Source organism: Belonocnema kinseyi, chromosome 5 (assembly GCF_010883055.1).
Source record: "Belonocnema kinseyi isolate 2016_QV_RU_SX_M_011 chromosome 5, B_treatae_v1, whole genome shotgun sequence".
Taxonomy (NCBI): Eukaryota; Metazoa; Arthropoda; class Insecta; order Hymenoptera; family Cynipidae; genus Belonocnema; species Belonocnema kinseyi.
The window spans coordinates 97,038,351-97,061,704 of NC_046661.1; the positions used below are offsets into that span (position 1 = coordinate 97,038,351).

A 23,354-nucleotide genomic window follows, 5' to 3' on the forward strand; every position below is an offset into this window, starting at 1 on the left:
AGGAATCAAAATTAATCGTAGTAGCGTAGATCCACTACGATAAAGACGGCTTTTAAGGCTCAATTGTTAAAAACCTAATATGGATTCGAGTTTAAATTTTTTTTCCTTCATTTCGCTATAAATTTATGAAAAATCTCGTCATATAGGCTCAATATCCAGAAATTGATTTTCTCATATCGCGCATCATCCCGCATAATATTATTTTAAGTTTCTCTTTAAAAGATAAAAATTTTATATTCAGATTCAAAATCAGGAAATAAAATTAATCGTAGTATAGTAGATCCACTACGATAAGGATGGATTTTAAGGTCCAAATGTTAAAAGCCTGATATGGATTCTCGTTTAAAAATTTTTTACAATTCATTTCGCTATAAATTTATGAAAAATCTCGTCATATAGGCTCAATATTCAAAAATGCATTTCCTCTTATCCCGCTTCATCCCGAATAAGTCATAACACCATTGTAATGATCTCTTTAAAAAACTAATCTTTGAAAGATAAATACACAGAGAAAAAAATTCTGTGAATACCACACTGGCCATGTTGATTCAACACGCAATTACTAGATTCTACCGGGAGCAATTGATTTTCTGATATCCCTCAAAAACGTTTCAATTCAAATTTCGCACAAATTGCACTTTTATTATAATTTATGCAAAAAAAATGGACACTGATCAGTTTTCAATAATCGAGGTATAGCACTTTCTTTCACAAAAAAAAACGATACTGAACAAATGACAATCGACAGTAGAGAGAAAGAGCGCAACAGAAAAATTCCGGCTTCTTGCACGTGTCGACAAGTTCTTTGCGTCACGGTGGAAAATTCTCAACTAGAATTTTCTCGTTTTCGAAGACCCCGTACTTCTTTTCACCTCCGTTTAAAATCGACACGAAGTCATGTAAAATCAAAGCGCCACCGTGTTGAGGCAACACGGCGCAACGAATAGAATCAACATTTCCCGTTGCCTTGGCCTCCCGCGGACCTTCCTTGCTGCGAGGCTTCCGTGACGATTCCACCTTCGTGGTCGTCTTCTTCGGCCGCCATTCAACGAATAGCCAGAGAGTCGATATCTCGTTTAACCCGCGTTACGCATTGTATCACGAACCGACAACAATTATTAATAAATATTTATTAATGTACATAAGTGTGCCTTATTTCATCCGCTAACCATCCCTCGCAAATTAATATTCATGGTTTCTTTTGAGAATCGAAGTTAGGATAGATGTAACTTTGCACTCCGAGCTGGGCATAAAGCAGCTTGACGCATACAAAAGTGCGCTTCACGCCACAATTCTCAGCATCAGCGCCGGGGTAGGTAAAAAACTTGACATGAATTCTGCCTCAATAGTCAGAAACCTGATATGGATTTGCGTTAAAAATTTTTTTGTCTTCCTTTCGCTATAAATTTATGATAAATCTCGTCATATATGCTCAATATTCAGAAATGCATTTCCTCTTATCATGCTTCATCCCGCATAGCGTTATTTTAAGTATCTCTTTCAGAAATTAATATTTGAAAGACAAACATTATTTTACATTCAGAGGAGTCAAAATTAAGAAATAAAATTAATCGCAGTAGAGTAGAATCAATACGATAAAGAAGAAATTTAAGGCCCAATTATTAAAAGTCTGATATGGATTAGCGTTATAAAATTATTTTTACATCCTTCCGCTATAAATTTATGAAAAATTCTCATTACTGTCCAAACGGAAAAAAGAGAGTTAAGAATTGGCTCTCGAAAATTATTCTGGACAAATTGAATTAATATTGACCAATTCCAAGCAAAATATATATTGCGCTTCGACTCGAAAAATTTAATTAACATCTAAATTAAATTACCTGATGAGGATAGCGCCCCGCTATATAAACGCAACAATTAAAAAACTCATTTTTATGCAATAATCTGGAAGAATCGTAAGAATGGAACATTTTTTTATGAAAGAGAGAAAAAAAATCCAAAAGTGGTTGAGGAGGGAGAAGAAAAGGATGGAAAAAGGCAAAAGTTGAAGTAAAACTTACCCAATCAATAAAAGCATAACTAGTTTCTTTGATACTCAAAAAATGGTGTATTATTTCTCCGCAAAAGTAGGGGAAACGGGAAATGACGGAGTGAGTTACAGTAAGAAGGAAAAGTGCCGCCGGAGCACCAAGTATGAAAACAGGACACATATAGATTATTGTATGTCCAAAGATAATGTGACTATGTCACGAGTTAAGTGAACGAGTGATTTAGAACTCGTAATTGAGAGACAATTCTTTTAGAATTGAAGGAATATTCTCATGAAAAGTATGAATTACCTTTTTTTTTTAATGTCTTCCGACATTGTAGTTTCGTTAACAGCACCAATTAACAAATGTTTTTTTTTTTTAACCAGGGTGGCCGGGTTTACAAAATCTTTTCAGTCTCACTGAAAACTTTCAAAATTCAAACTCTTGAAGCGGCCACCCTGTTTAAAATATATATCTCAGAATATACCTTTAATCCGCAACTTTTGCCACTTTTTTCTCTTCAGCCGTGAACGTCTTACCAAAAAGCGAGTTATACAACTCATTCTTGGCATTGTCGCTCCAAGTGTCGTAGACGGTGATCGGCGCCATAAAATTCACCAATTTTTTGTGCACCACATACCGAATCCTCCTACCTTTTGTCGCCCTCGTATCAATCTTCCGCTTAAGTTTGTGCCGCATGCTCTGCAGTTGAATCCACTGCTTGCTCAGCTGAATTGGATCCGTAATACCCGCCGACTTGTGTTCAATCAGCTCTCGCAATAGTTGATGGTAAAAGTCATCGTCGTCAAAGATTTCCGAATCATATTCCTGAATCTGCCGTCCATCCTCGTCCAACTCGTCCGCAAGTTTCTTCCCGACAATTTCGTACTCAGACCGCTTGACTCGAGTTCGCCTCAGCAGCTTCTCTTTATCATTGAGAATAAACTCAATCTGCTTGACAACTGATTGAGATTGCGAGGTACCACCCTTGGTCACATTTCCTGCCGAAATCCTTGTCTTGTCGTTCCACTTTTGTATCACCGAGTCTCGATACTTGGAATAAGCTTCGTGATTCTGAGCGAGAACTCTCTCAAAGTCTTCCAGCTTCATTTTCTTCCGCGGTGATTTCGCCGCACAATCTTCTGAATCAGCTGACGATCCTTTGTCTGAAGGCTCTTGATCTGATCCGTCATTCAACTCGTCTTCAGTATCGGATGGAATTTCTTCATCCATTGGATCGTCCATCTCCTCCTTCGCGGCTTTTCGTTTCTTTCCCTTCACAAGGATATTCTTTGTCTCGGGATTCTTATTCAAAAGAATGCTCTGCATTTCAAGTAAATTTTCTAATAGACTAGATAATTTCAGGGTGGTTTCTGCCGTCGATTTCTGAAATTCAGGATCACTTTTCAAGGACTCGTGAACTTCGGGCGGTGGCATTTTGTTGCTAGTTTGAAGACAGTGTTGTAATCTGATCCTCGTTTCCAATAGATTCTCCCAGACTTTCAACTGGTTCCTGACGCAGTTTCCTTTCTCAATTTCGGAGCGAAGATTCGTGTCGGAGATGAGCTGAATTCCAGTTTTTGAATTCCTGCCTCGGCGAAGAGGATTTTCGTCGTCTTCGGCTTCCTCATCCTCAGATTCCTCATCATCAGACTCCTCATCATCAGACTCCTCATCATCAGACTCCTCATCATCAGACTCCTCATCCTCGGATTCCTCATCTGCGGAGTCTAATTCTTCTTCGCCAGAAGCGGATTTCGGTTCCGAATCAGATCCCACCTCTTCTTCTGCTTCTTCTCCAGCAAAACTTTCATTTTCGTCGGATACCTCGTCGCTTGATTCCACGATCAATTTTCCGCTGAAAGCTTTCTTCCTGGATATTTTCTTTGCAGCATACCTGAAAAAAAAGGAATGAGGAGTGTTATTACCGGGTTTCTCCCGGTTCGCAAACACCTAACACGGTCAATAATTTGAAAAAATGCGATCTCTAAAGCTAAACATTTTTCCATTTGCAGTAATGAAAAATAAAATGCAAATTGAGGCGCTCAAAATGAAAATCTTGAATTTTATACTTTTGGACATTAAAAATTTAAAGTATTTTCACTCTAAAAGTTTGTATTCAATTGCTCAATAAATTATACGTCAAAAATGGAAGGTAATAACAATTTTAATTGAAAGAATTTTAAATTAAATGCAGAGAAGCTGAAAAATTTAGAATTTCTAAATTAAAAAAATTAATGAGTTCAAAGATTCAGATTCAATTATAAAAATATACATTCAAGTTATTATTTTCAATAATCTAAATTAAAGAATCAATGAATTTTAAAATGTTCAAAATTATATTATTTTCAACAATTTTAAGCTAGAAACGCTAGAAATTGAAAAATTAGTTTTTTTAAACTGAACTCTTCTTAAATTAGAAGTGAAATTATTTTAATCGTAAGCAATTTAAAAATCCTTGAAAAGCTTTAACATTTCATTTCAAAATCTTGAGAAATCTTCTTTTTGTTTTAAATATTCTTAAAATCTCCAAGATTCTTTTTTAACAATTTTGGAAATATTTTTAAATATTTATGAATGTTCTTTAATTAAAATAATATTCCGAAATGAAAAATTATTTTCAATTTTCCTGGGAATCTTACGAAAATATTTTTATTCTCGTCAATCCTTTCACAATTCTCAGAAAGTTTCTAATCTTTTTTTTTTTTTTTTTTTGAAATCCGCAAAAATCTACATTATATTTGAAATAATTTCAAGTTTTTATTTAATTTTGAAACTTTTCAAAACTTTTACATACCCCTTAAAATTACTAAATTTTTTCAATTGCTTTTTATGTCAAACAATTCAGTATCAAATTCTTTATTTTCAATATTTTGTTTCAGTTCAATCGTCCTACATAAACTATCAAATTTTTAAAAAATGAATATTTTAGACTAAAAAAATATTTTTAATTTAGTGAAAGCCTTTAATTGAAAATACATTATTATGAAGTTATTTTTAACTTAAAAATAGTTTATGAAGTTTCGATCGGAGGTTTGCATTGTTTAACATCTAAGACTTTCAAATTGAAAAAGTTTAAATTTAACGATAAAATCTAGAAAATCTTAATTTTAAAAGAATTTAGAATCATTTTGACAAATTAACTATCGTTCTTTTTAAAAAATAATTTATTTATATTTATAGTTCATAAACTAAAAATGCTTTTTATCCCGAATTTGCAATTTTAAATGCTATTAATTTTTTTATTATTTACGTCAGCAACAATGCATTTTAAAATTCTTTAAATTAAAAATAAAAATCTAAAATAACAAATTTTTTAAGTAGAAGTTTTTCGAAATACGCATTGTAAACTAAATGTCATAATTGAAAAAGATAACAATTCAACTAATTAATTTTAAATTTTTTGAATAGAAATATTCTAAATGTTTTTTTAATTCAAAAAATTATTCAAGTATTAAAAACTTGTGATTTTTTTCTTGAAAATTGAACAATTTGACATTTTATGCTTTCTTGACTCACAACTATTTTTTTGTTGAAATGCCAACGATTTTGTAAAAAAAAATTGTATCTTCGGTTTGAAAAATCAACAATTTGTTAGCAAATTTAACTGTGTGGTTTAAAATGAATGCATTTTGTTGAAAATTTGTCTTTTAACTGAAAATTTAATTCTGTTTTTTTGAAAATTTATCTGATTGATTAAAAATTAATTTTTTGTTGGAAATTCATATTCTCGGATTAAAAATTAAACTGTATTTTTCTTGACTAGCAATTTTTTTGATATTTTTTTTTGTTTTTTGTTGAAATTCCAACTGTTTTGTAAAAAAATTCGTATGTTTAGCTAGGAAATTCAACAATTTAGTATCAACTTTAACTATTTAGTTGAAAATTTATTTATTTTGTTGAAAATTTGTCTTTTACGGTAGAATATCCTCCTTTTTTGTTGTTAAACATGCTACTGTTTGGTTACAAATTAATCGTTTTCATATGAAGATAAACATTTTGTAAAAAAAAATCGGATTTTTAATTAGAAACTTCAACAATTGTATATGTACGTGTTGAAAATTCGTCTTTTTTTTGTAAAATATCAATTTTTTGTTAAAAATGCAACTGTTAAGTTGAAAATTAATCTGTTCTAAAAAAGGATTTAAATATAAAATAATTTTTTTATTGAAATATCAACTAATACATTCCTTGAGTAGAATTCATATTTTCAAGTGGAACATTCAACTCATCGGTTAAAAGTTGAACTTCTTTTTTTTTGCTGTTATATATTCAAAATTTCAATAAAAAATTCGTTTTTTCTTTTGTTACGAAATCATGAATTAAACTGAAAATTCCACTATTTTGTTGAAAATTCAACGGATTCGTTAAAAAATAGTTTTGTTGTTAAAAGTTCATACTTTTGGATTGAAAATTCAACTGTTTTGTAGAAAAATCGTATTTTTGATTTGGAAATGTAATTCTTTTTTTGTATTAAAAAATAATAATATTAATTGAAAATTAAAATACTCTATTTTAGCTAATTGATCTTAATTAATTTAAAGTTAGCTAAAATAAAGTTGTGTCTAACATAACATTCACTTTTCAAACTATTTGGTTGAAAATTTATGTAATTTCTCGAAAACTCGTTTTTTTCTGGTATAAAATTAATCTTTTTAGTTGAAAATTCTTTGAAATTCTTCTATTTCTTTCATATGCCTTGGAATTTTTAGAATCCCTGGAAAATTCCTTCAAATAAAATTGAATGTATTCCCGAAAGTTCTCTAAAAAACAGCAAAAGCCTTAAAGTTTCTTAAAAACGTTGGAAATCATAAAAATCTATCAAAATATGTCAACATCGTTTAAAATTATTCAACTATTTAAGAATTTATAGCATTAAATTTTTACATATTAAGAGTTCTAAAAATGTTTGATAACAAATAATTCATTCGAGTTAGTAATATGTTTCTTCTGGAATTTTAAATAATAATAACTTTAATGTCACATCAACAATGGTTTAAAATTGAAAAACTTTAGCTGCACAATTAATAATTCAGAAATGGTTGATATTATATTATGAATATTTAAAGAAAAAATATTTCAACGCTAATAAAAATAGTGCTCATTTATTTTTAAAGATATTATTACTATTTAAAAAAGTAAGGTCCGAATTTTAAAATTTGTTAATGAACACAAATTTCGATATTAAAACAATTTCTTCGAACAAATAATTATTGATATGTATAATAAATAACTTTTCCCTAAAACTTGCTCAATTTTCTATTCAATCGAAAAATTTCATCAAGATCAGTTTTGAATCTTGTAATTATTGTGTGAATTTCGGTATAATAGAACAATAATTGTTCAAATATTTTTTAATACAAGGATAATTGCTTTTAAATTAAAAATAAAGAATTAAAATTAATTAAGAATTTAAACTTAAAAAACAGTTATCAAATTTGAAAAAGTAAAATCATTTATAATAGATGATTCTGTAAATTTAAAAAAAAACGGCTACCCTGAAAATGGTGTATTTAGATTTCCACTATAAACTAATTTTCAATAATAAAAAAAAAGTAAAAACTATTTTTTTACAAAACCATTTAATTGTTTACAACATAGTTAAATCCGTTACCAAATCGTTGATTTTTCAAACAAAAAAGATGAATAGTCTGCATTTTTAAACCATAAAAGTTCAATTTTTAACCAAAAAAGCAACAAAATAGTTTAATCCTCGACCAAAATAGATAAATCTTTAACTAAGAGTTGCATTTTTAACCAACAAGAGATGAAATTTCTAAAAAGAAAAAATTTTTAGTCGAGAATGAAAAATAATTTTAAGCAAATTTTTCAATTTTCAACAAAAAAGATGAATGTTTATCAAAAAATTTTATAATTGATATTTCCACTACAAAACTTTAATTAAAAATAAAAAACAGTTAGATTTTACCAAACCGTATATATTTTCAACATGACTAGATTTTGACCAAAAAAAGATTGATTTTCTAACAAAAAAAAGAGATAATTTTCAACAAAAACACATAATTTTTTAACCAAAAAAATTGAATGTTTAACCAAAAATGGAGTGGATAAATTTTCATTGAGAATCAATTTTCAATAAAAACAAAAACGATTTTTCTACAAAACAGTTTAATTTTATAATAATTTTGAAATTTTCAAGCCAAAACGCCTAATTCTCTATCAAACAATTTAATTTTAAAAACAAGAACATGAAATAATAACAAAAAAGTTAATTTACAATTAATCAGTTGACTTTTTTAACCAAATATTTGAATTTGTAGTTTAAGAAAACTTGTTTACAACAAAACGAATTTTTAATTTAATTTTTTAACCAAAAAATTATGAATCTTCAACGAAAAAAATGAAATTTAAAAAAATTCGTTCAACTTTCAAACAAGCAGTGGAATTTTTAATGAATAATTTTTTTGCTTCAAAATTCTACTTTTTGGTTACAAAGTCTATTATTTAGGTAAAGATTTAACTATTTTACTGAAATGTAAAGTCTGTTGTTGAAAAATAATCGTTTTTGGTCGAAAAATTATATCGTTTGGCAGAAATTTCAATTTTTTTTTTATTGAAAATTCATATTTTTTGGTTGAACATTCATCTTTTTTTATTAAAAATCAATTCTTTTTATTTGATAAGTCAATTATTGTATTTTTGTTTAATAAATAATCTCATTTACTTATAAAACATACCTTTTGTGAAAATGCAACAATTTTTTTTAAAAGTCATCGTTTTTGGTCGACAATTTATACTTTTGTAGAAAATGTATATTTTTTTGCTGAAAATTTATCTTTTGGTAGAATAATCTTTTTTTTTTAGTTGCTGAAAATTCACCCTTTATACTTGAAAGTTAATAATTTTTATTAAGAAGTCTGCTATTATATTTTTTGTGTTTAGTTCAAAATTCTACAAATTGTTTGAAAGTTTATTTATTTTATTGAAAATTGAACTAGGTTCTTAAAAAGTCACCTTTTTTGTTTAAAATTAACCTCTTGGTTCAAAAAATCGATTTCGATTGAAAGTTAGTTCTCTTTATCAAAAACAAAACAAACAAAAAAAAAAGTATTTTATTTATTTTTCAAAATTAATCTGAATTAAACTGTTTTGTTTAAAAGTCATCTTCTTTAGTTAAAAATTGATCCGTTTTGATTGAAAGCTAATTATTTTATTTCAAAAAAAATTATATTTTTATTTTATAATTAATCTAAACTCAATTATTTTCTTTAAAAATAATCTTTTTTATAAAAATTTCAACTGATTTATTAAACACTTGTATTTTTGGATAAAAAATCAATTCTTTTGGTGTAAAAATCCTCATTTGTTAGAAGTCATATTTTTTAGTTGAAAATTCGTCTTCCTTGCTTCAAAATTAAACTGGCTTGTAAAATATTCCTCTTTTCAAATTAAAAATTAAAGATTATGTTTGAAAATGCAACTTGTCCTGGTTGAAGTTTAATCTTTTTTGTTTGAAAATTCGATAAATATTTAAAATATTATATTATTATATTTAAAATTAAGTAATAAAATATTAATTATCCACAAAAAATCGTTACTAAAAATTAGTTTAACTCAAAGCCTAAAATGCCATAAAATTTTATTTTTAAATCTTCCCGCGCTTCAAATAAAAGGCTCACGAGCGCCACTAAACGTCAAAAGTGAGAAGCTCTACAGCTGAGATTTGAAAATACCATCCAGAAGCACGATATCTAGAATTACTTTATTCAATGGACTGGCCACAGTATTCAACAAAAACCGATGGCGTTGGTCGACACAATTTTACGTCTTCAATCTTATTATTGTAAATAGATCATATAATTCAATTCTAGCAAAAAGAAAATAAATAATAGAACTGAAAAATGGGGAAATCTTGTATAGTGTGCAAATCATGTTCGGACAAACGGCCAGAACTGATTTTTCACGGGTAAGAAGAAGAGCCTAACCTCAAAAATGTTTTCGCTTAAAAAAAACGAAAATCCAAAGAAAAGAAAAAAACATTTTTAGATACCTCAAACGTAATCAATTTAACCAGACATATAATTATTCACAGATTCCCAAAAGACGAGGAACTGCGAAAAACGTGGATTGAAAATATGGGAATTACTAAAGAAATCAGCAAATTTTCGGCGATATGTTCTATACATTTTACCGAAGAATGTTTCAAATCGACTATTATTTCGAAGAGACCCGTTTTGATAAAAGGATCAATTCCCACGATTTTGACAGAGGAAGAACTGATGCAACAAGAATCAATGCAGGACGAAAGTACCTCTGATTCTATGAATTCGAATGGTGAAACTCAAAATTTTCATAGCGAAAACATGCCTCAACAGTCCAGCAGTCAGTTTAAAAGTACGATAAAAACTGAGAATACAAATATAGCAGAAGAAGGTTCAAATTATCAAATTCTAGATGAATTTTCACCTCCACGTGAATTACAAAGGTTTGTGAATTTATATAGTAATTAAATAGTAATAAATCCGTTGGTTATACACGGATTTCAAGTTTTTTACCGTTTCGAACGATAATTTTCCACCAAGAATTTAACTTTTAATCAAGAGAACTGAATTTTCAATCAAATTATTGAAATTTCAAATAAAAAATATATATTTTCAACCAAAAGTTTGAAAAATTGATTTTCAAGCTGAAAAGATTAATTTTTAACAAAATACATAAATTTTTCGCTAAAAACTACAAACTTTCATGAAAAAGATGAATTTCCTACAAAATAGTTAATTTTTTTAATCGATAGTTTATAATTTTTAACCAAATATTAAAAATTTCAACCAGAATTGAAGTTTCAACAAAATTATTTTTTAACCAAAAATGTAAACACTAAATTTTAAGTTTAAAAATTTAATTTCCCACAAAATAAAAACAATTTTTTACCCGTTGAATTGAATAAAAAATAACGAATACAAAAAAAAAGGAATTTAATTGTTGACCAAGTACACTTCAATTCTCAAAAAAAATATGAATTCTTGACGAAAAAATTATGATTTAAAAAAAAAGGTTGATTTTCTACAAAAGAAAAAGTCGAATTTTAAACAAAACCCAAAATTAATTTTCTATCGCGTAAATAATTTTTAACTAAAAAAAGATAAGTTTTAAAACCAAAAATAGAATAGTTGCATTTTCAATTTGAAAAATTAATTTTCTACCCAAAAAGACTTAAAATAATAAAAATGTGTAATTTTTCCACAAAAATTGACTTTTGACCCACAAAATTAATTTTCTAACAAGAATAATAATTTTTCAAATAAATAGTTTAATTTTTGTCACCCAAAACAACGAATTTTGATCAAAAATGTGATTTTTTTAGAAATTAGTTATTTTGATTAAATCAGTAATTTAATTTTTAACCAAATAATTCAAGTTTCAAAAACAAAACGAATTTTCCAGAAAAAAGTTGAGTTTAAAAAAAATTAATTTTCTACCAAGTATATAATTTTTCAAACAAATACTTTAATTTTCATTAAAAAAATATAAGTTTTAAAAACAAAAATTGGAAAGTTGCATTTGCAGTTTGAAAAATTTCACAGCCAAAAAGATGAATTTTCAAAAAGAAAATTTAATTTTCTACCCAAAAATATATGAATTTTTCACAACAAAATTAATTTTCTGTCATGTAACTAATTTATCAAAATAAATAGTTTAATTTTTAACCAAATAATTATACTTTTTTACAAAGTAAAAGTATACTTTTTTACAAACTTTGACCCAAAGAGTTAGATTTAAAACAAAAGTTTTAATAAAAATGTAGTTACATTTTCATTTAAAAAATGTTAATTGAAAACAAATTTTAGCTGTTAAATTTAACCAAAAACTACGAATTTTCATCAAAAATGTGAATTTTCTACAAAGCAGTTAAATTTTTTAATCAGTAGTTTAAATTTAAATCAAATAGTTCAAGTTTCAAAAAAATAATTTTTTAAACAAAAATGTAATGGCTACATTTTTAGTTTGATAAATTAATTTTTAACGAAATAGAAATAATTTTTTTACCGGTGGAAAATTAAGTTTCCATCCAAAAAGATCTAAATTCTCCGAAAAATATAAATTTTCAACCTAATAATTGAATTTTCAAAAACAAAATTAATTTTCTATTGAGTAAATAATTTTTCAAACAAATAGTTTCATTTTGTCACAAATAGTTGAAGTTTTAAAACCAAAAATGGTTTGATTACATTTTGAGTTTGAAAAACCAATTTTCAACCAAAATTAAAAGACATTTCTACCAGTTAAATTAATTAAATTTTTTGAATAAATAATTTAATTTTTAACCAAACAATAAATTTTTTATATTAAATTAGTTGGATTGTCCCCCAAATGGTTGAATTTTCAAAAAAAAAATGTTAAACAAAAATGGAGTAGTTACATTTTCAATTTAAAAAAAATTAATTTTCAACAAAAAAGAAGGATTTTCTACCCGTTAAAATTAACCAAGAGACAATTTTTTATAAAATAATTAAATCCACAGCCAAAAAGATGACGTTTAAAAAAAAGATTTTTTAAAGTTCAACAAAATACATGAATTTGTCACCCAAAACTGCGAATTTTCATCAGAAATAAGAATGTTCTACAAAGTATATAATTAATTTTTGTAAACAGCAGTTTAATTTTTAACCAAATATTTGAACTTTCAAGAGCAAAAAATAATTTTTTGTCCAAAATCATTTTTTACAAAAAAAATTCAAATTTCCCAACCAAAAACAAATAATTGAATTTTCAACCAAACAGTTTAATAACAAAAATTTTAATTTACCTATTTTCGAAATAGTAATCTGAAACCATTTAATTTCGACATTAAGTTCAAACTAAAATTGTTCAATTTTAAATTCTCTGATTTAGAAATGACGCAATTTCAATTCTTTTCTAATTAAACTTTTAAATTTGGTTAATTTTTATTCTCATATTTTTCAATCTTTAACGCAATACATTTTTTAAAGCTCAATTTTCCATTTAATATTTTTAAATTGTCCAATTTTTTAGTTAAATCTTTTAAAAAATGAATCATTGAAAATAAAAAAATTTTGAGGACTTGAAGAATTAATAATAATTCTAAAGTGTTAAAAATAAAACGATTGGAAAATAAATTATTAAAAATATTTTTAAAATCAAAATAGAACTAACTGAAATTTATACCTTAGTAATTTCCGAATTTTCACGTCGAACACTGAATAAAAAAATTTCCTCTTTCTCAAGTTTTAACTTATAATATTTTCCATTAAAAATTACTTCATTTTAAAACGAATAATTCTATTTTAAAGGTTCATAAATCAACATTTTTGCATTTTTAACTGTAAAAATGAAGATAAACTTATTTCTCGAACTCAGAAAAATGTATAAATTATAATCTCCTTTTATAATTAATAACAAATTAAAATTCTAGAATTTTAGAAGCTTTGGCTTCAAAACATGCAATTTAATTTTCAACTTCAAATTACCCAATTTTGAAACTGTCCTATTTTCGAAGTTTCCTTTGTTTCAAAATTTAAAAAAAAAATATTGATAATAGATTAGTAAATTATTTCTAATTTCGATGTAATTTGTTTTATCTCCAAAAGTGATTCAGAAACCGAAAAAATGATTGAGGAACTACAGTACAGTTGCCGAAAAATAAGAGTAAAAGGTTTAAAATGGCAAGATTTTCGCAGATTGCCGGAAATCTTGCAAGAAATGCATTGGACGGAGGCTCAACATTTAATCGAAGAGCAGACACGTGAAATAAGATTACTGCAGCGGAAAAATCGACGTTGCACACAAAAAATTGAAAATTTGACTCTCTTCACAAAAAGTATGAAAAGGGAAATTGCGAAGAGGGCTCGCAATTACAAAATGGAGTCGCCGTCGTGAAACATGTTTTTTAGAATTTTCTGTAATTTCATTTTAATACATTTTTGTCAATAAATAACAAAAACTTCTAAATATAAAGGTGTATTTCATTATTTTCAGTCTTTTCCTTGAATATATTTTTAAATTTAGGGAATCATTTAATTTAGAATTTTTCTAGTTTAAAAATAATTCTTAAATTTGTACATATTATTTTGTTATTATTAATTTTCAACCAAACAAAAAATATTCAACCAAGTTTTCTAACTTTCAACCCAAAAAGATTAATTTTTATCAATAAGATTAATTTTTTTTGGTAAAAAAAACGAATTTTAGATGGAAAAACCCGGATTTTTCAACCAAATGTTTAACAAAATAAAAGCAATTTTCTACCAGTTTAATTGAAAAAAAAGAAAAGAAAGAAAAATAATTTAATTATTAACCAAGTATAGTTCAATTCTGAAACAAAAAAGATGAATTCTTGAGGGAAAAATTATGATCATTCAAAAAATAAGAATTATTTTCCAGAAAAAATATGAGTTTCAAACAAAAACCAAAATTAATTTTCTACCGAGTAAATAATTTTTCAAATAAATGCTTTAATTTTAATAAACGTGTATTTAATTATTTTTAGTCCTTTCCTTAATTATCTTTTTAAATCTAGGTATATACGAATTTTTATCAAAAATGTGAATTTTGTAGAAATTAGTTGATTTTCATTAAATCAGTAATTTAATTTTTAACCAAATAATTCAAGTTTCAAAAACAACAAAATAATTTTTCAACCAAAAATGCAATTACTACATTTTTAGTTAAAAAAAGGGAATTTTAAACAAAATAAAAAATCAATTTTCTACCAAGTAAATATTTTTTTCAAATAAATTATTTTATTTTTAACCAAATGGTTAATTTTTTTACCAAATTAGTTGAATTTTCAACATAAAAAAAGAATTTTCTACCACTTAAATTTAACCGAGGCCAATTTTTAATAAAATAATGAAATCGACAGTAAAAAATATGAAGTTGAAAAAAAAAGATTAATTTTCTTTAAAAAAAAAAAATTAACAAAATACATGATTTCGTCACTCAAAACTACGAACTTTGATAAAAAATGTGGTTTTTTGTACAAATTAGTCAATTTTGATTAAATCAGTGGTTTAATTTTTAACCAAAAAAAATCTAATAGCTACATTTTTAGTTTAAAAAAACGAATTTTTAAACAATTCTCTACCAGTTGAATTGAATAGAAGACAACGAATAAAAAAAAGGAATTGAATTTTCAAACTATTTTAATTCTGAAACAAAAAAAGACGAATTCTTCATGAAAGAATTATGATTATTGGAAAAATAAGAATTATTTTCTACCAAAAAAACAAAACAGAAATACATGAATTTTCCAGAAAAAAGTTGAGTTTAAAACAAAATTCATTTTCTACCCAAAAAGACCTAAAAATATATCAATTTTCCACAACCATTGAATTTTATTGTTATTATATATTATTATTTATTATATTATTATATATATTATTTGTTATTATTAATTTTCAACCAAAGAAAAAATATTCAACCAAGTTTTCTAATTTTCAACCCAAAAATATAAACTTTTATCAATAAGTTTAATTTTTTTTTTCGTAAAAAAAAACGGATTTTAAAAGGAAAAAAACCAGGATTTTTCAACCAAATTTTTAATAAAATAAAAACAATTTTCTACCAGTTTAATTGAGTAAAAAAAGAAGAAAAGAAAAAAAATTTTATTATCAACCAAGCATAGTTCAATTCTGAAACAAAAAAGACGAATTCTTGAGGCAAAAATTATAATTATTAAAAAATTAAGAATTATTTTCTACTAAAAAAATACATGAATTTTCCAGAAAAAAAGATGTGTTTTAAACAAAAACCAAAATTAATTTTCTACCGAGTAAATAATTTTTCAAATAAATACTTTAATTTTAATAAACGTGTATTTAATTATTTTCACTCTTTTCCTTGAATATCTTTTTAAATTTAGGGAATCATTTAATTTAGAATTTTTCTAGATTAAGAAATAATTCTTAAATTTGTACACATTATTTTTCAATCAAATCTTTAACGAAATAAAAACTATTTTCTACCAGTTTAATTGAATAAAAAAAGAATAGAAAAAAAATTTAATTATTAACCAAGTATAGTTCAATTCTGAAACAAAAAAGATGAATTCTTGAGGAAAAAATTATGATTATTCAAAAAATACAAATTATTTTCTACTAAAAAAATACATGAATTTTTCAATAAAAAAGATGAGTTTTAAACAAAAACTAAAAATAATTTTCTACCAAGTAAATAATTTTTCAAATAAATACTTTAATTTTAATAAATGTGTATTTAATTATTTCTAGTCCTTTCCTTAATTATCTTTTTAAATCTTGGTAATGGTTTCATTTAGAATTTTTGTAGATTAAAAAATAATTCTTAAATTAGCACAAATTATTTTGTTTTATTGTATTTTATTATTCATTTTCAATCAGAGTTGCATTTACAACAAAAGAGGATTTTTTAATCCAGGCAGAAAAAATATTTAACCAAGTTTTTGAATTTTCAACCCAAAATGACAAATTTTTATGAATAAGATTCATTTTTTTGTAAAAAAAAACGAATTTTAGTAGAAAAAAACGTGATTTTTCAACCAATTATTTGAACTATCAAATAAAAAATATATATTTAAATCGAAAAATGGAACAGTTACATTTTATTCGTTTGCAGGGAATAATGAATTTTTTTTTAAATAGTCGAATTTTGAACCTACACAAATTATTTCCAAACCAAGAAGATTAATTTTCTACCAAAAAAATATGAAATTTAAACAAAATACACTAATTTCAAACTAAAGAAGTTAAATTTGCCACTCGAAGTGGAATAAATATCAGTTTAAAAAATAGAATATTTAAATTGCTAGTTAAAAAATTAATATTCAATCAATTAAAAACAAAACTTCAAAAAAAAGTTCAAAATATATGAACTTTTAACAAAATAGTTAAATTTTCGGCCAAAAAGACGAATTTTCAACCATACAAATTAATTTTCTAACAGGCAAATTATTATAATTTCAGTCAAAATAATAATTTTTAACAATAACTACGAATGTTCAACAAAATAGTGAAATTTTTAACTACCGAAATTAATTTTTCAACAAAATACATGTCCTCGAAAAGATAAATTTTTCAACTGGAAAAAAAAGATTTCTTTAATTAAAGTGATAAATCAAAATAAATAAATTTTCAACCAAAAACAAAACGAATTTTCAACGGAATAGGTAAATTTGTTAATTTTCAACGAAATATACATGAATTTTCAACTAAAAAAATATAAAGTTTCGCAAAAAAGTTAAATTTTCAACAAAAAATCTAATAGTTGATATTTCAATTTAAAAAGTTGGAATTTTAATCCAAAATTTAATACCAAAAATATAAATTTTCAGTAATAAAGGTAATATTCGATCAATTATTTGAATTTCCAATAAAAAATTAATGTTTTTGTTGCTAAGAAAATTGTGGAATTTTGAACAAAATAATTAAATGATTTTTTCGTTCACTAAATTTTTAAATTATACAAAAAACGTTTTCGAGGTCAACATTCTTATTTAAATAATTAAATACGATGTTTTCCGTTTTTTTTTTAATTTATAAATAAAATTCCGCATATGTCTAGTTTTTGAAATTATTAAATTGTAAACAAAATTTGGGCCCGCGGAATAAAAATCCCGAATTTTCTTTTTCGGGCACAAAAAATCAGGACACAGCAGAAAAATCAGGACGTATGGTCACCCTGAATAAATCCAGAATGTTCTTTGACGCGCAGACACTAATTAGTGAGGTTATGTTAAACTTGTTTATTGCATTTTCAAGTAATTTAAGCGATTTAATTCACGAATTCACTGAATCACTTAATGCTAAACCACAATCAATAACAAAAAGATTTCTCAACCACGCTTTGAAATTCTAAACGCGTCGGTGCAGTCAAAAACTTTTCCGAACGCTCCAAAATTTTCGAATAAACATCGAGTTTCCGATTCCCATACCTTTTCCGGGGAAAATATATATTTTTGTAACAATTTTACTTCAATTCAACAATCACTTGTTCAAAGTTTATAAAAACAGGACGAAAGTTTGTCCAAATATGCAACAAAGCGAGCAAAGCCCAAACGAGAGGTTATGTTTAATATCTGGAAATGCGTTTCATTTTTTCTGCTATTCACTCGAATTTATTTATCTATTTAAAAAAAGAACTGAAAATGCCAAAAAAAAATAGATAATTAAGAACCCTACGAGAGAAAACAGAACCCCCAATACGAACAGAAAACATTTTATATCGGAAAACTAAAAAAACCGGGTTCACCAAAATCAAAAATTGCAAAAGGTGAACTCTTACCTTTCGTCTTCTTCAGCTAATAGGGGAGCAGTATTTTTACGAATACTGGATGGTCGATATTCGCCGTCGGAGGCTTCACTTTCATCTCGATCGACAGTTTTGGCTTTTGTGAGATCATCATCGTCGGAATCGAAATTGGAGGGAACTGTGGTCATCAAGCTGTTGATGGTCTCAGCCAGATTCGTTCCTTTGTGTTTTAACGACATATTGTGTTAAAGTTTAGGCAATATTGTTTTCAAAAAATAAATTTTTTTCTCTTGAGTTTTCATAAAAATTCTGCTTCTCAGAAGCATGACCGGCCCTAAGCGTTGGATGAAAAGAATAATAAGAGTGTGCAGTTTGCGGATGAAGAGCCTGGGGACGCGTGCTTTCCGGAAATCAGGGAGTCGGCGATGGAAGCGCCACCTACTCGCGGGAAAAATTTGAATGGTCATAGTAGGAATGCGCTGAAATAATTGTCTTGGAAAATTATATTTTTGCTAATTACTTGCTCTATAGTAAGTAGAATTTTCGAAAAGAAAGAAGACTTTAAAAAAAATATTTGAATTTTAAACCTACAAAAATGTATTTTCGATAATAATATAATTTTCTATTAAGAGATATAAGTTTTCAATCAAATAGTTTAACTTTTCAATAAAAAATATATGATTTCAACCAAAAATTGAATAGTTACATTTTCAGTTTAAAAACTTTTATTTCAAGAAGAAAAAAAGACTAATTTTCTACTGGTGAACTTGAAACAAAAAAAGACGAATTTTTAACAAAACAGTTGCATCCACAACCAAAAAGATGATTTTTTGAAAAAATTGATTATTTTTTTACCCATAAGGTGGTGTTTTCAAAAAAATACGTTATTTTCCACAAACCCGTTGAATTTTCAAAAAAATTAATTTTCTATCAAGTAATTAATTTTTTTTTTAATAGTTTAAGTTTTTAATAAATAGCTGCATTCTGTACCAAATTAGTTAAATTTTCAACTAAAAAATATAAGCTCTAAGCCAAGCATATAACATAAATTTTCAGTTAAAAATAATCAATCTTCAATTTAAAAAAAATTCTAACAGTTAAATTAAACAAATTACACAAAATGTTTGACATTTTCACATCAGTTAAATTTTCAACATGAAATTTTATTTTCTACTAAATAGATTAAATTTTCAATAAATTGATAACATTTTAAGTTTAAATATTTAATTTTCAACAAACAAAAAAAGAATTTTCTACCAAGTAGTTCGTTTTCCAAATAAATAATATAATTTTTAAACAAATAGTTGAATTTTCAACTAAAAAATATAAGTTTTAAACCAAAAATGGAATAATTAAATTTTCCGTTTAAAAAATTAATTTAAAAAAAAAGACTTCTACCGTATTTAATTAAACAAAACAATAAACAAGTTTTTAATAAGAATGGTTATATTTTAAGTTTAAAAATTCAAGTTTCATCAAACAAAAAAAAATAATTTTTTGCAAAGTAGTATATTTAAAAAATAAACAGTTTAACTTTTTACCAAATAATTGAATTCTCTACGAAATTAGTTAAATTTTTCAATAGGATACGAAAATAGTTAAATTTTTCAACTTGTAGTGGAATTTTCAACTATAAAATATAAGTCTTAAACCAAATTTGGATTAATTACATTTGCAGTTAAAAGTATTAATTGAAAGGAAAATGCTTTTTTACCAGCTGAATAAAACAAAACAAAAAAAAGGTTTGAATAAGCAGTTGAATTCACACCCAAAAAGTTGAAATTACACAAAAAAATTTCTACCAGTTAAATAAAAAAGAAGCTTTGAACAAATTAGTTGAATTTACAGCCAAAAGATGAATTTTCAAAAAAGAAAATTAATTTTCTACCCAAATTATCCAAAATGCATAAATTTTCCACATCAGTTGAATTTCTACAAAGTAGTAAATTTTTCCAATAAATAGTTAAATTTTTAAATTATTACTTTAATTTTAACCAAATAATTGCAAAAAGACGAATCTTCAACAAAATACATGAATTTGTCTCAAAATAATTGAAATTTTATTTTAAAAATTCACGTTTTACCAAGTAAATAATTTTTCAAATAAATAGATTAATTTTTAACCAAATAGTTGGATTTTCTACCAAATTAGTTTGAACTTTTCACCAAGTAGCTGAATTTTCTACTGGAAAAAGATATGTTTTCAACAAAAAATGGATACATTTTCAGTAAAAAAAAATATTGTTTAAAAAACAAAACAACAGAGATTTCTACCAGTTAAATTTAACCAAAAATAACAAATTTTTAACTAAAAACAATCAGCTCTTAACAAAAAATGGAGTAGTTACATTTTCATTAAAAAAACAACTAATTTTTTATTTTAAAAAGTATAATTATCTAACAGTTAAATTTAATCAAGAAAGACAAAATTTTAATTCACATCTAAAAAGATAAAGTTACAAAAAAGATTAATTTTCTACCAAAAAAAGACAATAAGACAATAACCTTTTAAAAGTAAAAAATGGAGCAGTTACATTTTCTGTTTAAAAAACTAATTTTGTAATTTAAACAATAATAATTTCCGAACAGTTAAATTTAAACAAGAAAGACAAATTTTTAATTCAAGTTTAAAAAGATGAAGTTTAAAAAAATAAGATTAATTTTGTACCAAAAAAAAAAACAATTTTTCAACAAAATACATGATTTTTTAATGAATAACAGTTGAATTTAAAAGTAATCTCAGTAAAAAAAAATTTGCTACCTAGTAGTTAGTTTTCCAAATAAATAATTTAATTTTCAACCAAATAGTTGAATTTTCTATACCAAAAAGATGAATTATTAACCAAAAAATTTCATTTTTTTCATCTAAAAAGATGGTAAAAGCTGAATTCTCAACAAAATCTGTAACACTTCATAAAAAAAGTCAAATATTCAGCAAAATAGTTGAATCTTAAAAAAAATGTAATGCAAGAATTTTTAACCAAAGAGTTGAACTTTCAAATAGAAAAGATCAATTTAACAAAATATATATAAAATTTCAACCAAAAATGGAAAAATTTAACTAAACAGGATTAATTGTTAAGTAAATAGTTAAATTCTTAAATAAAAAATATAAATGTTCAAAAATTTATTTTTCATTATTTGTAATGTCATTTTTCACGATTAAAACAAAAACTACGCGCCTTATTAAAAAATTATTAGTAACAAATGTGTAGCTCTTTTTTGGCTGAACAACTTAAAAAAATTTTTCTTGTAGTAATCCTTGTAGTAGGAAATTCCAAAATTTTATTTTTAAGAACGTTTTTCATACAAAATTTAACAGTTTCGTTCAAAGTTCGTCTTTTTGGATAAAATATTTGACTATATTGGTAGAAAATTAATTTCTTTGATTAAAAATTTGACTATATTGTTGAAAAAAAATTCGAAATTTATTTTTCCTTACTGAAAAGCGAATAGTTGAATATTAATTGAATATTTAACTGTTTGGTTGAAATTCATGTATTTTGTTAGAAATTCGTCTTTTCTATATAATTATAAGATTACTCTTTTTACTTAAAAACTCTACTTTTTTGTAAAAATTGAACATAATAAATTTATTGTTTTTAGTTGAAATTTCAACTACTTTGTTCTAAATTCATGCATTTGTTTAAAATTAGTCGTTTTTGGTAAAAAATTATTCTTCTTATTCAAAAATTCATCTTTTTTTATTAAATTATTAATTATTTTGCTGAGGAATTGAACTATTTTTTTAAATTCATTTCTTTATAATTAAAAATTAATTTTTTTAACTGAAAATTTAACTATTCCCGTTTTTATTGTATATTTATCTTTTTTAATACAAATATCTCGCGTATTGTTTGGAAATTTCATTTTTTGGTTTCAAATTTATTCTTCTTATTTGAAAATTTGTCTTTTCGATTGAAAAATTAATTATTTGTCTTTCTTGACTGAATAATCTTTTTTTATTGAAAATTTAACTATTTTTTTACCATTCGCCTTTTTGGTTTTAAAATTCAACTCTTTTGTTTACAACATTATTTTTTTATATAAAAATTCAATTATTCGTATCTCTATATAAATTTGACTCTGTATACATTTTAAATAATATAAATTAGTAACTGAATTATGAATTCCATAAATCAGCTATTTTTTAATGATAACAAAATTTCAATTTCATACCTAAAAATATAATTTTTTAACACAAATGTTAATTTTCAACCAAATTATTAAATTTTCAATTTATATGATAAATCTTCAAGTAGTTTAATTAAATTGCAAGTAAAAAAACTAATATTTAACAAAATAAAAGTATAAAATTAACTTTTTATACCAAGTTAGATTTTTTACCAAAATGATGAATTTAAAAATAAAATGTTGAATTGTGATCCACCACAAAGCAGTTGATATTTCAATCAATTTTTTTTTTTTTTATTTCAATCAGAAACAGATTTAAGATGTTGATATTTCTACAAAAGAATGGAATTTTTAATAAAAAAAAATAATAATTTTTTACCAAAAACAGGATCAATTAGAAAGGCTGATTTTAAACCAAATTTGAACTTTCAACTAAAAAAATCAAATTTGAACAAAAAATGTAATAATTCAGTTTTTTGCTCAAAATTATGATTCTTGAAAAATAATAACAATATTTTTAAACAAAAATTTAAAAAATTGAAATGAAAAATTAAAGATGAAAAGATGGGAATATGGGAAATTGAAAATTTTACTTAGAAGACACTGTTAGTTTTCTACTGCAATCTTTTTGATTTCGGAATACACGCTTTTAAATCCAGACTGCAGGGTGCAACATTTATGTCAATATTCATATTAAAATATATTAGTGTTAATATTAACATTGATATATTATCATATAATAATATATAATTTAATGTTTCAATTTAATTAATAGCATTTTTTAAATAATTTCAGTGTTCCGGCATTAATATTCATATGTTAGAACGTATCTTTATTTTAATAAATAGTACCATATATTCATGTTAAGAGAAGTAACTCTCAGCTAACGGTCATACTAAGTTGGATCTACTGGTTCTCGTCCCCATATGGTACAATATCAGTGCCTCCATAATGGAAAAAATGAGAGTATTTGAGAGAAAATGTCTAAGAGCTTGCTTAGGGAAATATAGATCGTCAGAGTCT

At 24.9% G+C, this 23,354-nt stretch overlaps 2 protein-coding genes across 3 annotated transcripts; one reads left to right on the forward strand and one right to left on the reverse strand.

The window, feature by feature from the left end:
- Window positions 1-258: 258 nt before the first annotated feature.
- On the reverse strand, window positions 259-18,576 carry LOC117172611 (protein AATF). The gene is made up of 2 exons (XM_033360702.1): window positions 18,231-18,576; window positions 259-3,888 (listed from the first exon to the last, which is right to left on the reverse strand). The coding sequence occupies exons 1-2, from the start codon at window positions 18,434-18,436 to the stop codon at window positions 2,481-2,483; spliced, it is 1,614 nt and encodes a 537-aa protein (XP_033216593.1). The 5' UTR covers window positions 18,437-18,576; the 3' UTR covers window positions 259-2,480.
- On the forward strand, window positions 9,734-13,928 carry LOC117172612. Of its 2 annotated transcripts, none has more exons than XM_033360703.1 (3): window positions 9,734-9,918; window positions 10,045-10,437; window positions 13,562-13,928. In XM_033360703.1, exons 1-3 carry the CDS (start codon window positions 9,854-9,856, stop codon window positions 13,848-13,850), a joined length of 747 nt encoding a protein of 248 aa, XP_033216594.1. In that variant the 5' UTR covers window positions 9,734-9,853; the 3' UTR covers window positions 13,851-13,928. The 2 variants fall into 2 exon arrangements, with proteins under 2 accessions (XP_033216594.1, XP_033216595.1); XM_033360704.1 differs by having other exon boundaries at window positions 13,652-13,928.
- Window positions 18,577-23,354: the final 4,778 nt, after the last annotated feature.